We start from the raw sequence: 16,657 nt of genomic DNA, 5'->3' as shown, positions 1-16,657 counted from the left end.
TACTTTTAATACTATCGCAAAAGAATATATCTCAATATGAATAGTAAAACAGCGATTGCGGAAGAGACGATATAAAAGCAAAAGAGATAACATGAATATTGTTGGTGTGCTTTTTCATTGTTTTTAATTTCTGTGAAAAGAAATATTGGAGGACAAAATTAGAAAAACCGAAAACTTATTATGATTATAATGAAGAGACAAAGCACTAGAAATTTCAAAAAATTACATTCAAACGAATAAAATTTATGAAGTAAGACACTTCGATATTGTTTTTGAATAAAGAAAATATTAAGCACAGAATAAGGTTTGAACTCAGAACCTTTCACTTTGCAGCCAAACACCTTAACCATTATGCTGACGCAGCCCATTGTTCAATATGATTCCTGGAGAACTCTACAATGTGACGCAAAATACTGACAAACAGTGTTGGTATGACAATGAATTACTCACGTTTCGTCGAAGTACAATAGGAAATAAACAATTACCGCTGTTCTTTATCGCGAAAAAGCGGTTCATGAGAATGATACAAACACCTTTCCTTGCTATCGCCTGAATTAGGAGGCTTATTGCTTGTTTGGTTTAATTAATTAATAGAATATGAAGCAATTGGTATGAAGAATGCCTTTTCCAAACTTTCTATAAAAGAAAGTCTACTATCAAGACATTGCTTTTCTTCAATTACTTTATTTATGACTGAAGGTTTCTCAAACTGCTCTGCACTGCAGTCGAGCTCTGGCAACGTCGTTCTCTGTTCATTGGCTGACTGTGTTTTGTGACGTCAAATGTGCAGAACGAAAATAAACTCGGCCGCCGTCGTAAATGATGCGCACTATAGCATCCCCAATTCCTTGAACAGACCTCTGTGGGTTACATTTGGACTTGGAGAACTTTATCTTGGGTTGATGAGTTAAATCAACAAAAGATCCCATATGGCATAAACTGAAGTTATTTATTTATTTATTTATTTATTTATTTACACGTCAAGTTCTGTAAGACCAAATTGAGGAGCAAATCTCCAAGGTCCTGGAACGTGTCAGTACATTAAATTAAAACATAAACGTAATAACAGATAAAAACAAATGTTCATGAACCTCAAAAAAGTCAGCCCATAAGTTTAAGTAAACGCTAACAGCAGTACAATAAAAATCAGCTTAATTTTTCAAGGAACTCCTCGACAGGATACAAGGAGTGACCCATGAGGAAACTCTTCAGTTTCGATTTGAAAGCGAGTGGATTACTGCAAAGATTTTTGAATTCGAATGGCAGCTTATTGAAAATGGATGCAGCAGTATACTGCACACCTTTTTGCACAAGAGTTAAGGAAGTCCGATCCAAATGCAGGTTTGACCTCTGCCGAGTATTAACCGAGTGAAAGCTGCTTATTCTTGGGAATAAACTAAGATTGGTAACAAGAAACGACAATCAGGAATATACATATTGAGAGGCCAATGTCAAAATACCCAGACTCTTGAACAGAGGTCGGCAAGAGGTTCGTGAACTAACACCACTTATTGCTCGCCGCCCGTTTCTAAGTCAAATATATCGTTTTAGAATGAGAAGAGTTACCCCAAAATAAAATACCATATGGCAATAGCGAATTAAAATAAGCAAAGTAGACTAATTTTCGTGTCGAACGATGACTCACTTCTGATACTGTTCGAATAGTAAAAATGGCTGTATTAAGTCTTTGATCAAGATCCTGAACGTGGACTTTCCACGACAGTTTACTATCTATCTGAACACCTTGAAATTTGAACTGTTCAATTTTACTAACCATTTGCCCATTCTGTGGAATTTATAACGTCAGGTTTTGTTGAATTGTGTGTTAGAAACTGTAAAAACAGAGTCTTAGTGTGATTTAGCGTTAGTTTATTTTCTACAAGCCATGAACTGAGGTCATGTACTGCACTATTTGAAACCGAGCCAATGTTGCACGCAGCATCCTTTACTACCAAGCTAGTGTCATCAGCAGTTAGCCCCCGGTAGCTGAGTGGGCGGTCAGAGGGTTTAGCTACCCTCTGTAATAAAAAAACTGAGATAATTGATCAAAGACGAACTGAAACGAGTGTCTTGCGACGTCCGCCCCGAGCAGTTGCAACGAACGAAATGAGATTAAAAAAAAATGTTCAGCGCGACAGACTGTCAATCCTAAGGGTCCGGGTTCGATTCCCGGCTGGGTCGGACATTTTCTCCGCTCAAAGACTGGGTGTTGTGTTGTCCTAATCATCATCATTTCATCCCCATCGACGCGCAAGTCGCCGAAGTGGCGTCAAATCGAAAGACTTGCACCAAGCGAATGGTCTACCCGACGGGAGGCCCTCGTCACACGTAAACTTTAAAAAAAGTGTAATCAGCAAACAGATATATTTTAGAGTTACCCATAATATTAGAGGGCATATCATTTATATAAATAAGAAACAGGAGTAGCCCAAACACTGATCCCTGGGGCACCCCCCACTTGACAGTACCCCACTCAGACCCCACATCACAGCCATTATCAACATTGTGAATAATGACCTTTTGCTGCCTGTTGCTAAAGTAAGAGGTGAACCAATTGTGAGCTACTCCCTGTATTCCATAATGGTCCAACTTCTGGAGGAATATTTTGTGATCAACACAATCAAATGCCTTAGTTAAATCAAAAACTATACCAGGTGTTCGAAACCTTTTGATAACCCATCCAGTACCTAACTGAGAAAGGAGAATATAGCATATTCAGTTGTTAAACGACTTCTGAAGCCGAATTGCACATCTGATAGCAAATCGTGTGATATAAAATGATCAATTATCCTTACATACATAGCCTTTTCAATAACTTTTGCAAACACTGACGACATAGAAGTAGGTCTAAAATTATCTACATTATCCCTTTCTCCCTTTTTATAAAGCGGCTTTACTACTGAGTACTTTAATCGCTCAGGAAACTGACCATTCCTAAAGGAATAATTACACGTATAGCTAAATACAGGGCTAACATGTGCAGCACAGTACTTTAATATTCTGCTAGACACTCCATCATAGCCATGAGAGTCCTTAGTCTTCAGTGATTTAATTATTGAATCAATCTCCCTCTTGTCTGTATCACAGAGGAGTATGTCAGACATCAATCTCGGAAAGGCATTTCCCAAGAAAGTTTTATGATTTGCTGTAGAAACTAAATTTTTATTTAATTCACCAACTATGCTCAGAAAATGATTGTTAAATACTGTACATATATCTGATTTATCAGTAACAGAAATATTTTTACTGCGAACTGACTTTATATCGTCGACCTTGTGCTGCTGACCAGACACTCCCTTCACCACTGACAATATGGTTTTAATTTTATCCTGTGAATTAGTTATTCTATTTGCATACCATATACTCTTTGCATTCCTGAAAACATTTCTAAGCACCTTACAATATTGTTTGTAATGGGCTACTGTAGCTTGATTGTGACTACTTCTAACATTTTGACATAAATCCCACTTTGCTCTACATGTTATCTTTATCCCACCAGTCAGCCACCCGGGCTGCCCATTACGGCTAGTGCCCTATTTAGAATGTTCTCAAAGAGCATGAGAAATGTGTTCAGGAAAGCATTGCATTTATCATCTATGTTATCAGCACTATAAACATCTTGCCACTCTTGTTCCTTGACAAGGTTTAAGAAACTCTCTATTGCTGTTGAATTAACTTTCCTACATAGTTTGTAATTAAGTATGACATTGGTTTGAATACAAAAGCCTTTTAGTGTTAAGGTCTGAAAGGCCAGTCCCGCTTTTACTAACAGAATACCCATCTAGTAATGAAGAATGAATAAAAATATTGTCCATGGCTGTGCTACTGTTCCCCTGCACCCTAGTTGGAAAAAACACAGTTTGCATCAGATCATATGAATTTCGGAGATCTACCAACATCCTTTTTCTTGCACCATCATATACAAAATTTATATTGAAGTCACCATATATAACTAGTTTCTGTACTTCCTACAAAGTGAATCAAGAAACCTCTCTAGCTTGAGCAGAAATGCTCTGAAGTCGGAGTTAGGGGACCTATAAACAACAACAATTAGAAGTTTAGTTTCACTAAATTCAACTACCGCGATACAACATTCAAGTGTCTTAATACGTCTATGGACTCAAATGGAATACTGTTTTTTACGTACAGAGCCACTCCCCCACCCCACAAGGAACTCCTTGAGAAACAGCCAGCTAATCTGTAGCCTGGTAAAGGAAGCCTCTGAATTGTCAGATTATTTAAGTGGTGCTCTGATATACCAATAATTTCATAGTCAACATCTATAAGCAGTTCACTAACTTTATCTCTAATACCTCTTATATTTTGATGAAATATGCTAATTCCTTCTCTACTTGGAAACATGACATCCTCGGAATGTGAGCTCTTAGTTAAAGGGACTTCCTTTAAGCAGGTATACCTATCAGCTGACTTCAATCTAAAAAAAAGGTGCACCTCCAACACCAACCACTACAGGAATTTTTCATGAGTGACAAAAGTTTATTAAGTCGTTATTGGGCCACAAACGTCACGCAACACGGCTGAAAACTATTAAATTTAATAACTGTATTACAGAGCACAAATAAGTTTGTCAGTACTTAGCTTTATAGCCGCTACAGCTGCAGTGCACGCCGCAAGCGAAATACACTCCTGGAAATTGAAATAAGAACACCGTGAATTCATTGTCTAGCTAAATTAGTGCAACAAACCTGAAAATCTCGATATCCGCTATGCATCACTCTTCATAAAGGACGACAATAAAAGACTACGAGGGGCAGCCAATAATTAATGCAATACTTTTTTTTCTCGGCCAGTTTAGGTTGGAAAAATGCGTAGTTTTTTGTGGGACATCGTGGAATTTTACAATGAAATGAACACCCTTAGCTGCTTACAGGCGTTGACATACGTCAACGGGGCAGATGAAAATGTATGCCCCGACCGGGACCCGAAACCGGGATCTCCTGCTTATATGGCAGGCGCTCTATCCATCTGAGCCACCGAGGACACAGAGGATAGAGCAACTGCAGGGATATATCTCTGGCACGACTCCCGCGAAACCCACATTCTCAACGTATTGTCCCGCACAACATTCGTAGTGCCCCCGCCCATTATACTCATTACTCACGGCGCGTTGCCGATTCCCGTAAGAGTTCGGGCACTGTTTATGCATTCGCACAGAAGAAGAAGATGGTCAAGTGGCCGGTGAGCCTTAACTATGTATATACACTCCTGGAAATTGAAATAAGAACACCGTGAATTCATTGTCCCAGGAAGGGGAAACTTTATTGACACATTCCTGGGATCAGATACATCACATGATCACACTGACAGAACCACAGGCACATAGACACAGGCAACAGAGCATGCACAATGTCGGCACTAGTACAGTGTATATCCACCTTTCGCAGCAATGCAGGCTGCTATTCTCCCATGGAGACGATCGTAGAGATGCTGGATGTAGTCCTGTGGAACGGCTTGCCATGCCATTTCCACCTGGCGCCTCAGTTGGACCAGCGTTCGTGCTGGACGTGCAGACCGCGTGAGACGACGCTTCATCCAGTCTCAAACATGCTCAATGGGGGACAGATCCGGAGATCTTGCTGGCCAGGGTAGCTGACTTACACCTTCTAGAGCACGTTGGGTGGCACGGGATACATGCGGACGTGCATTGTCCTGTTGGAACAGCAAGTTCCCTTGCCGGTCTAGGAATGGTAGAACGATGGGTTCGATGACGGTTTGGATGTACCATGCACTATTCAGTGTCCCCTCGACGATCACCAGTGGTGTACGGCCAGTGTAGGAGATCGCTCCCCACACCATGATGCCGGGTGTTGGCCCTGTGTGCCTCGGTGGTATGCAGTCCTGATTGTGGCGCTCACCTGCACGGCGCCAAACACACATACGACCATCATTGGCACCAAGGCAGAAGCGACTCTCATCGCTGAAGACGACACATCTCCATTCGTCCCTCCATTCACGCCTGTCGCGACACCACTGGAGGCGGGCTGCACGATGTTGGGGCGTGAGCGGAAGACGGCCTAACGGTGTGCGGGACCGTAGCCCAGCTTCATGGAGACGGTTGCGAATGGTCCTCGCCGATACCCCAGGAGCAACAGTGTCCCTAATTTGCTGGGAAGTGGCGGTGCGGTCCCCTACGGCACTGCGTAGGACCCTACGGTCTTGGCGTGCATCCGTGCGTCGCTGCGGTCCGGTCCCAGGTCGACGGGCACGTGCACCTTCCGCCGACCACTGGCGACAACATCGATGTACTGTGGAGACCTCACGCCCCACGTGTTGAGCAATTCGGTGGTACGTCCACCCGGCCTCCCGCATGCCCACTATACGCCCTCGCTCAAAGTCCGTCAACTGCACATACGGTTCACGTCCACGCTGTCGCGGCTTGCTACCAGTGTTAAAGACTGCGATGGAGCTCCGTATGCCACGGCAAACTGGCTTACACTGACGGCGGCGGTGCACAAATGCTGCGCAGCTAGCGCCATTCGACGGCCAACACCGCGGTTCCTGGTGTGTCCGCTGTGCCGTGCGTGTGATCATTGCTTGTACAGCCCTCTCGCAGTGTCCGGAGCAAGTATGGTGGGTCTGACACACCGGTGTCAATGTGTTCTTTTTTCCATTTCCAGGAGTGTATGTTAGCGTTTCAATTTTATTTCCCCTTTACTTGACAGTATATGCATTCGAAATAAACGTATGTTTAGACTCTTCAACAGTTCTATGGTATTACTTTTCTGAGCTTCTTTTTAATTATTTTCAGGGCCATAAGCATGTTAGGACTCTTTCTCATTTCCGTGGGAACTGGAGGCATAAAGCCGTGCGTTTCTGCTTTCGGTGGAGACCAGTTCGTGCTTCCGGAACAAGAGAAGCAGTTGGCTCAATTCTTCTCAGTGTTCTATTTCTCTGTTAACGCTGGAAGCCTTGTGTCGACATTCATCACACCAATTCTGAGAGAGGACGTAACGTGCCTCGGACACGACAGCTGCTACTCTCTCGCTTTTGGTGTTCCAGCCATTCTCATGATCGTCGCAACAGGTAAGGTCAGATCTGATGAGTTACTCTCCTTGAAACTGTTAATTTTGGAAATAAGTCAAACAGCAGTTTCTAGATTACTCATTTCAATTTCTGTTCCTTTCAAAGCAGATTACCGTCAGTTGAACATTTTGTTTGAACTTTTTGTTCTTCCAGAATGACCAAAGAAGTTATTTTTTTCTTTGTACTATTTATATATAACTTTACATGCGCTTACAAACTGTAGCATTACCCCAGTAAGAACACTCTCCAAACGACAATTGTGATTAGCCTTTCCGTGTTGACTCTCAGTGACTGTTAGATATCTGTAGCTTTAATTTTGTTCTCTCTTGGTTCCAAATGGCTATTCAGTACTTCATGTAGCACTCAGACGTCCTCGATGTCTCACCATTATCATTTCATTACAGTCCCTATTCGGCAAATACATTTTTCAGGTCTGTATCATTGTCTTGCTAAAATGCACACTGTGCTTTATTGTAACTGCCTAGGTGCGCAGTAAACTTAGAAATGGTACGTACTTAACTGTAAGTCATATTTCATATTTTCATTAGCCTGTCATTACGTTAGAAGTACGAATTTAGTACTGAAAAATAAGCAAAAGTCCTAAAATATATTCCAAGAACTTTCTTTCATTTCATAATGTAAACAATGAATTCACAAATGCACAAGATTAAACATTTACTGAGCATTTCAGTGATTTCTTTATTTTCATGGATTGTGTTTAATAATACATACTGTAGTTGCTGGTTATGTGTTCTTCAGGATATCGACCGATTTTGGAAGAACAAATAGCATGCTGGTCGGGGAAAAGGTTTTAGTTTAACATTAAGAGATGAAGTGTTAGCTCAAAAGGAATAGGATTAGAAGCGAAATCGATGCACATATTCATACGACTCGTCCCAGTGCTTACCTGAAGTTATTTAGGAACCCGATAGAAATTATGAATGTGGTCGAGCGGCGGAAATGTGGACTCTGCTACTTCTGAATAGGACTCCTTTGTCATCCACCGCAAAACGTCTCTCGGTAATTCAATAATGTGTTCGTTGACGCAAAAATGAGCACAAATTTTCAGTAATACTACAAATCTAATAACACATTTACTACCCAATATGCGGTCGTTATGGTGCCGGAAGCCTGATTCTTGAGATCTATATTATACAGAATAAAAGTCCGCCGCCTATCCAGTTGCGCAGTTTATGTATTTGTGACTGGTAAACGAAATTAAGACATGAATGGAAACAGTATGATACGCACCAAGGAAATGACTAAGCTCCCATTTGATATATGTGCCCAAATGTAGCTATATAACATTTACATTTTCTAAATTTGTTGTCTTTCCTGAAGTCTGCATTACTCATCTCCGAGAAAAAACGAAATTAGAATAAAATTTGGTTATGTGAAATTTAAGACTTCTCTGGTATACAAATTACTCCGTGGAATTTTTGGAGAACTATCTGATGTTAATATCTTGTTGACACGATATTTCGGCGGACAGTCTTCTGGCCAGCTTCAGGTGTATGCTGGCGAAAGTACAATCGGCTGCCCCGTATAAACCGAGCCAGCGCATGCGTGGTGTATTCAGTTGTGGCTCCGCACGCGGTGTTACGGAGCATGCTTGTGGGCTGCAAGTCTGTGCGCTGCTGTGAGTGCCCTCTGCGATATCAGATCGATCATCTTCACATCGTAAAATCACAGAACGAAACTGACTACGTAGAGTAAAAGAACTTTATAAGAACCTCGAACAGACGTGTTTCCAATTATTTTTTTAAGTATGGTCGCAGTTTTTGTTTCATTATGTTTCACCAAATTATCAGTAGAAACACTGTGCTCTGCGATAGCGGATTTTCTGTCTTGGAGGAGTGGATGATGGAGCTGGTGTTAATGCACTTCTGAATAGTGCGTGTAGTGCCCTTGTTGTTGTTGTTGTTGTTGTCTTCAGTCCTGAGACTGGTTTGATGCAGCTCTGCATGCTACTCCATCCTGCGCAAGCTCCTTCATCTCCCAGTACCTACTGCAACCTATATCCTTCTGAATCTGCTTGGTGTATTCATCTCTTGGTCTCCCTCTACGATTTTCACCCTCCACGCTGCCCTCCAATACTAAATTGGTGATCCCTTGATGCCTCAGAACATGTCCTACCAACCGATCCCTTCTTCTAGTCAAGTTGTGCCACAAACTTCTCTTCTCCCCAATCCTATTCAATACCTCCTCATTAGTTATGTGATCTACCCAGCTAATCTTCAGCATTCTTCTGTAGCACCACATTTCGAAAGCTTCTATTCTCTTCTTGTCTAAACTATTTATCGTCCATGTTTCACTTCCATACATGGCTACACTCCATACAAATACTTTCACAAACGACTTCCTGACACTTAAATCTATACTCGATGTTAACAAATTTCTCTTCTTCAGAAACGCTTTCCTTGCCATTGCCAGTCTACATTTTATATCCTCTCTACTTCGACCATCATCAGTTATTTTGCTCCCCAAATAGCAAAACTCCTTTACTACTTTAAGTGTCTCATTTCCTAATCTAATGCCCTCAACATCACCCGACTTAATTCGACTACATTCCATTATCCTTGTTTTGCTTTTGTTGATGTTCATCTTATAACCTCCCTTCAAGACACCATCCATTCCGTTCAACTGCTCTTCCAAGTCCTTTGCTGGTTCAAAAATGGTTCAAATGGCTCTGAGTACTATGGGACTTAACTGCTGAGGTCATCAGTCCCCTAGAACTTAGAACTACTTAAACCTAACTAACCTAAGGACATTACACACATCCATGCCCGAGGCAGGATTCGATCTTGCGACCGGAGCGGTCGCGCGGTTCCTGACTGTAGCGCCTAAAACCGCTTGGCCACTCCGGCCGGCTTTGCTGTCTCTGACAGAATTACAATGTCATCGGCGAACCTCAAAGTTTTTATTTCTTCTCCATGGATTTTAGTACCCACTCCGAATTTTTCTTTTGTTTCCTTCACTGCTTGCTCAATATAAAGATTGAATAACATCGGGGAGAGGCTACAACCCTGTCTCACTCCCTCACCAACCACTGCCCTTTCATGCCCCTCAACCCATACTTCAGAATTAGAAAGAGAGTATTCCAGTCAACATTGTCAAAAGCTTTCTCTAAGTCTACAAATGCTAGAGACGTAGGTTTGCCTTTCCTTAGTCTAGCTTCTAAGATAAGCCGTAGGGTCAGTATTGCGTAACGTGTTCCAATATTTCTACGGAATCCAAACTAATCTTCCCCAAGATCGGCTTCTACTAGTTTTTCCATTCGTCTGTGAAGAATTCGCGTTAGTATTTTGCAGTCGTGACTTATTAAACTGATAGTTCGGTAATTTTCACATCTGTCAACACCTGCTTTCTTTGAGATTGGAATTATTATATTCTTCTTGAAGTCTGAGGGAATTTTGCCTGTCTCATATATCTTGCTCACCAGATGGTAGAGTTTTGTCAGGACTGGCTCTCCCAAGGCTGTCAGTAGTTCTAATGGAATGTTGTCTACTCCCGGGGCCTTGTTTCGACTCAGGTCCTTCAGTGCTCTGTCAAACTCTTCACGCAGTATCATATCTCCCATTTCATCTTCATCTACATCCTCTTCCATTTCCATAATATTGTCCTCAAGTACATCGCCCTTGTATAGACCCTCTATATACTCCTTCCACCTTTCTGCTTTCCCTTCTTTACTTAGAACTGGATTTCCATCTGAGCTCTTGATACTCACACAAGTGGTTCTCTTTTCTCCAAAGGTCTCTTTAATTTTCCTGTAGGCAGTATCAATCTTACCCTTAGTGAGATAAGTCTCTACATCCTTACATTTGTCCTCTAGCCATCCCTGCTTAGCCATTTTGCACTTCCTGTCGATCTCATTTTTGAGACGTTTGTATTCCTTTTTGCCTGCTTCATTTACTGCATTTTTATATTTTCTCCTTTCATCAATTAGTTCAATATTTCTTCTGTTACCCAAGGATTTATATTAGCCCTCGTCTTTTTACCTACTTGATCCTCTGCTGCCTTCACTATTTCATCCCTCAAAGGTACCCATTCTTCTTCTACTGTATTTCTTTCCCCCATTCCTGTCAATCCTTCCCTAATGCTCTGCCTGAATCTCTCTACAATCTCCGGTTCTGTCAGTTTATCCAGGTCCCATCTCGTTAAATTCCCATCTTTTTGCAGTTTCTTCAGTTTTAATCCAGAGTTCATAGCCAATAGATTGTGGTCAGAGTCCACATCAGCCCCTGGAAATGTCTTACAATTTAAAATCTGGTTCTTAAATCTCTGTCTTACCATTATATAATCTATCTGAAATCTGTCAGTATCTCCAGGCTTCTTCCATGTATGCAACCTTCTTTTTTGATTCTTGAACCAAGCGTTAGCTATGATTAAGTTGTGCTCTGTGCACAATTCTACCAGGCGCCTTCCTATTTCATTTCTTAGCTCCAATCCATATTCACCTACTACGTTTCCTTCTCTCCCTTTTCCTACTACCGAATTCCAGTCACCCATGTATACGATTAATAGCACACTCAGGGAATCTTACAAACACCGACCTTGCACAGCCCACAGTTGTCTTTGACTGATCCCAGAAACTCCGAGATTTTTCATGAAGGACGAAAGATCGTTTTAACATTACGTGTTCTTAGTATAGTGTCTGTTTTAGCATAAATGTTTCCAAAACTTCGCAGGTAGGCTGTCTTTGCAAAACCCTGCCTGAGTGAGAATATTAAATCTAACTGAATCTGAAATTAATCATGAAAGGGGCACACGTTTGAGATCCAGCGCTGAATTTTATGTATGGTACGCAACGGAACTACTAGCACTTTAATTTATTGACTCTAGAATTGAATCTGAAGGTGGGGGATTGACATAGTTATCACTTAAAGGAAAAGATTGTGATAATAAACGCAACATTTAAGTAATACTACGGTTCATTTTAAAAGACATGTGAAAAATAATGCAACAAAACACAATTATATTATGTGTACAAAAATTTTACTAAAGGTACCTTAATATGAGAACTACAAACTAATGCTCTGAGGTGGCAAAGTTACTGAGAAGGGATGGAGCTGCATAAAATCTCGGATCTAATTCGGTAAAATAAGTACAGTAACCTATCTAGGACGATCATAATGACTGTTTGTCTGAAACCAACACCCAGTAATTTGAAAGACCTGAGAAAGCACCGGCAAATAAAGGAACTACAAAACTGGTTCAAATGGCTCTGAGCACTATGGAACTTAACATCTGAGGTCATCAGTCCCCTAGAACTTAGAACTACTTAAACCTAACTAACCTAAGGACAGCACACACATCCATGCCCGAGGCAGGATTCGAACCTGCGACCGAGCGGTCGCGCGGTTCCAGACTGAAGCGCCTAGAACCGCTCGGCCACACCGGCAGGCCATTGAACTACAATACCCTCGCTTGCCCTAATACGGCGGATCTGTAAGCAATGCCAACCGTAATCATCTGATCTGTAAGCAATGCCAACCATAATCACCAGATCTGTAAGCAATGCCGGCCGCAGTGGCCGTGCGGTTAAAGGCGCTGCAGTCTGGAACCGCAAGACCGCTACGGTCGCAGGTTCGAATCCTGCCTCGGGCATGGATGTTTGTGACGTCCTTAGGTTAGTTAGGTTTAACTAGTTCTAAGTTCTAGGGGACTAATGACCTCAGAAGTTGAGTCCCATAGTGCTCAGAGCCATTTTTTTTTTTTTTTTTTTTTGGTAAGCAATGCCAACCATAATCTTCAGATCTGTAAGCAATGCCAACCATAATCTTCAGATCTGTAAGCAATGCCAACCATAATCTTCAATGTACAGAGTACAGAGTGGAGACACAGTGACTCTGTGACTTAAGAACGCAGCCGCAACTTAACCTCTTCCACCTGTCCGTCACTTCTTCCCCAGAACTCCTCTAACTTCTGCGTCTCTTCTCCCTCTGTGACCGACTATCTGCATCTCTCTGTTTTCCCAGTCTCCTTCCAGAGGTTTGCTCCTGTCGTCCTGCCAACAAAATGCGACCACTAATTCTCTTAAAAGTTGCTACAGCCCGCCAATGGTGTAAATGTTTCTTTGACAACATTTCAAACCCAGACACGGCGAAAAGTCAACAAGGCAATGAATCGAATTTCATCCTCTCTCTACTAAAATGCTTCCCACGGAGCGTTACATCTTTTCGACATCGCTACTAACACTCTACATCTACATCTACATTTATAATCCGCAAGCCACCCAACGGTGTGTGGCGGAGGGCACTTTTCGTGCCACTGTCATTACCTCCCTTTCCTGTTCCACTCGCGTATAGTTCGCGGGAAGAACGACTGCCGGAAAGCCACCGTGTGCGCTCGAATCTCTCTAATTTTACATTCGTGATCTCCGCGGGAAGTATAAGTAGGGGGAAGCAATATATTCGATACCTCATCCAGAAACGCACCCTCTCGAAACCTGGACAGCAAGCTACACCGCGATGCAGAGCGCCTCTCTTGAAGAGTCAGCCACTTGAGTTTGCTAAACATCTCCGTAACGCTATCACGCTTACCAAGTAACCCTGTGACGAAACGCGCCGCTCTTCTCTATCTCCTCTGTCAACCCGACCTGGTACGGATCCCATACTGATGAACAATACTCAAGTATAGGTCGAACGAGTGTTTTGTAGGCCACCTACTTTGTTGATGGACTACATTTTCTAAGGACTCTCCCAATGAATCTCAACCTGGCACCCTCCTAACCAACAATTAATTTTGTATGATCATTCCACTTCAAATCGTTTCGTACGCATACTCCCAGATATTCTACAGAAGTAACTGCTACCAGTGTTTTGGACTCGCATTCGGGAGGACGACGGTTCAATCCCGCGTCCGGGCATCCTGATTTAGGTTTTCTGTGATTTCCCTAAATCGCTCCAGGCAAATGCTGGGATGGTTCCTTTGAAAGGGCACGGCCGACTTCCTTCCCCATCCTTCCCTAATCCAATGAGACCGATGACCTCGCTGTTTGGTCTCTTCCCCAAACAACCCAACTCAACCCTACCAGTGTTTTTTCCACTGTCATATAATCATACAATAAAGGATCCTTCTTTCTATGTATTCGCAATACATTACATTTGTCTATGTTAAGGGTCAGTTGCCACTCCATGCAGCAAGTGCCTATCCGCTGCAGATCTTCTTGCATTTCGCTGAAATTTTCTAATGCTGCAACTTATCTGTATACTACAGCATCATCCACGAAAAGCCGCATGGAACTTCCGACACTATCTACTAGGTCATTTATAGAAAAGCAATGGTCCCCTAACACTCCCCTGTGGTACGCCAGAGGCTACTTTAACGACTGTAGACGTCTCTCCATTTAGAACAACATGCTGTGTTCTGTTTGCTAAAAACTCTTCAGTCCACCACACAGCTTGTCTGATATTCCGTAGGCTCTTCTTTGCTTTTCAGGCGACAGTGCAGAACTGTATCGAGCGCTTCCGGAAGTCAAGGAAAATGGCATCTACCGGGGAGCCTGTATCTAATATTTTCTGTGTCTCATGAACAAATAAAGCGAGTTGGGTCTCACACGATCGCTGTTTCCGGAATCCATGTTGATTCCTACAAAGTAGATTCTGGGTTTCCAGAAATGACATGATGCCTATAGTTTTGCGCATCCGCTCGATGACCCTTCTTGAAAACTGGGACTATCTGTGCTCTTTTCAAATCATTTGGAAGCTTCCGTTCCTCTAGAAACTTACGGTACACGGCTGTTAGAAGGGGGGCAGGTTCTTTCGCGTACTCTGTGTAGAATCGAATTGGTATCCCGTCAGGTCCAATGGAATTTCCTCTGTTGAGTGATTTCAGTTGCTTTTCTATTTCTTGGACACTTTTTTCGATGTCAGCCATAGGTACTCATTCTGCCACCAGGTAGCTTCGCATTACAGGCCTCATGAAATGTGAAAAAGCTTGCTACAGGGCTAGTAGCCGACTCTGCTCCATCGTACATCCACTAATAGGTCACTGCCGTTTCGTTAAGGGTTTTCTTTTAGGAATGCCAGGAGATGTTTATCTGCCCACATACACTCCTGGAAATGGAAAAAATAACACATTGACACCGGTGTGTCAGACCCACCATACTTGCTCCGGACACTGCGAGAGGGCTGTACAAGCAATGATCACACGCACAGCACAGCGGACACACCAGGAACCGCGGTGTTGGCCGTCGAATGGCGCTAGCTGCGCAGCATTTGTGCACCGCCGCCGTCAGTGTCAGCCAGTTTGCCGTGGCATACGGAGCTCCATCGCAGTCTTTAACACTGGTAGCATGCCGCGACAGCGTGGACGTGAACCGTATGTGCAGTTGACGGACTTTGAACGAGGGCGTATAGTGGGCATGCGGGAGGCCGGGTGGACGTACCGCCGAATTGCTCAACACGTGGGGCGTGAGGTCTCCACAGTACATCGATGTTGTCGCCAGTGGTCGGCGGAAGGTGCACGTGCCCGTCGACCTGGGACCGGACCGCAGCGACGCACGGATGCACGCCAAGACCGTAGGATCCTACGCAGTGCCGTAGGGGACCGCACCGCCACTTCCCAGCAAATTAGGGACACTGTTGCTCCTGGGGTATCGGCGAGGACCATTCGCAACCGTCTCCATGAAGCTGGGCTACGGTCCCGCACACCGTTAGGCCGTCTTCCGCTCACGCCCCAACATCGTGCAGCCCGCCTCCAGTGGTGTCGCGACAGGCGTGAATGGAGGGACGAATGGAGACGTGTCGTCTTCAGCGATGAGAGTCGCTTCTGCCTTGGTGCCAATGATGGTCGCACGCGTGTTTGGCGCCGTGCAGGTGAGCGCCACACTCAGGACTGCATACGACCGAGGCACACAGGGCCAACACCCGGCATCATGGTGTGGGGAGCGATCTCCTACACTGGCCGTACACCACTGGTGATCGTCGAGGGGACACTGAATAGTGCACGGTACATCCAAACCGTCATCGAACCCATCGTTCTACCATTCCTAGACCGGCAAGGGAACTTGCTGTTCCAACAGGACAATGCACGTCCGCATGTATCCCGTGCCACCCAACGTGCTCTAGAAGCTGTAAGTCAACTACCCTGGCCAGCAAGATCTCCGGATCTGTCCCCCATTGAGCATGTTTGGGACTGGATGAAGCGTCGTCTCACGCGGTCTGCACGTCCAGCACGAACGCTGGTCCAACTGAGGCGCCAGATGGAAATGGCATGGCGAGCCGTTCCACAGGACTACATCCAGCATCTCTACGATCGTCTCCATGGGAGAATAGCAGCCTGCATTGCTGCGAAAGGTGGATATACACTGTACTAGTGCCGACATTGTGCATGCTCTGTTGCCTGTGTCTATGTGCCTGTGGTTCTGTCAGTGTGATCATGTGATGTATCTGACCCCAGGAATGTGTCAATAAAGTTTCCCCTTCCTGGGACAATGAATTCACGGTGTTCTTATTTCAATTTCCAGGAGTGTATATCAATTAAAAGCTCAGAGCGCCTACCACACGTCGACAGAGTTCCGTCTTCATCCTATAGAAGGACAATGGGCTGTCCACCTGCTCCCCGAGTGGCAAAGTGAGTTCCATCCCCCGGCACGGAGGCAGGCGCCCTG

General features: G+C 43.8%; 1 protein-coding gene across 1 annotated transcript in view; it reads left to right on the top strand.

Annotated features, from left to right (window-relative positions):
* LOC126187653 (solute carrier family 15 member 1-like) overlaps positions 1-16,657 on the top strand; it is a 215,621-nt gene that overhangs the window by 131,389 nt on the left and 67,575 nt on the right. Inside the window, exon 7 of the mRNA XM_049928863.1 lies at positions 6,770-7,044. Coding sequence (XP_049784820.1) covers positions 6,770-7,044 — 275 coding nt within the window. The remainder of the gene's footprint in view (positions 1-6,769; positions 7,045-16,657) is intronic.

This window comes from Schistocerca cancellata, chromosome 5 (genome assembly GCF_023864275.1).
Source record: "Schistocerca cancellata isolate TAMUIC-IGC-003103 chromosome 5, iqSchCanc2.1, whole genome shotgun sequence".
Classification (NCBI taxonomy): domain Eukaryota; kingdom Metazoa; phylum Arthropoda; class Insecta; order Orthoptera; family Acrididae; genus Schistocerca; species Schistocerca cancellata.
Note: the sequence above shows the minus strand (reverse complement) of the source record. Positions and strands in the feature narration are given on the sequence as shown.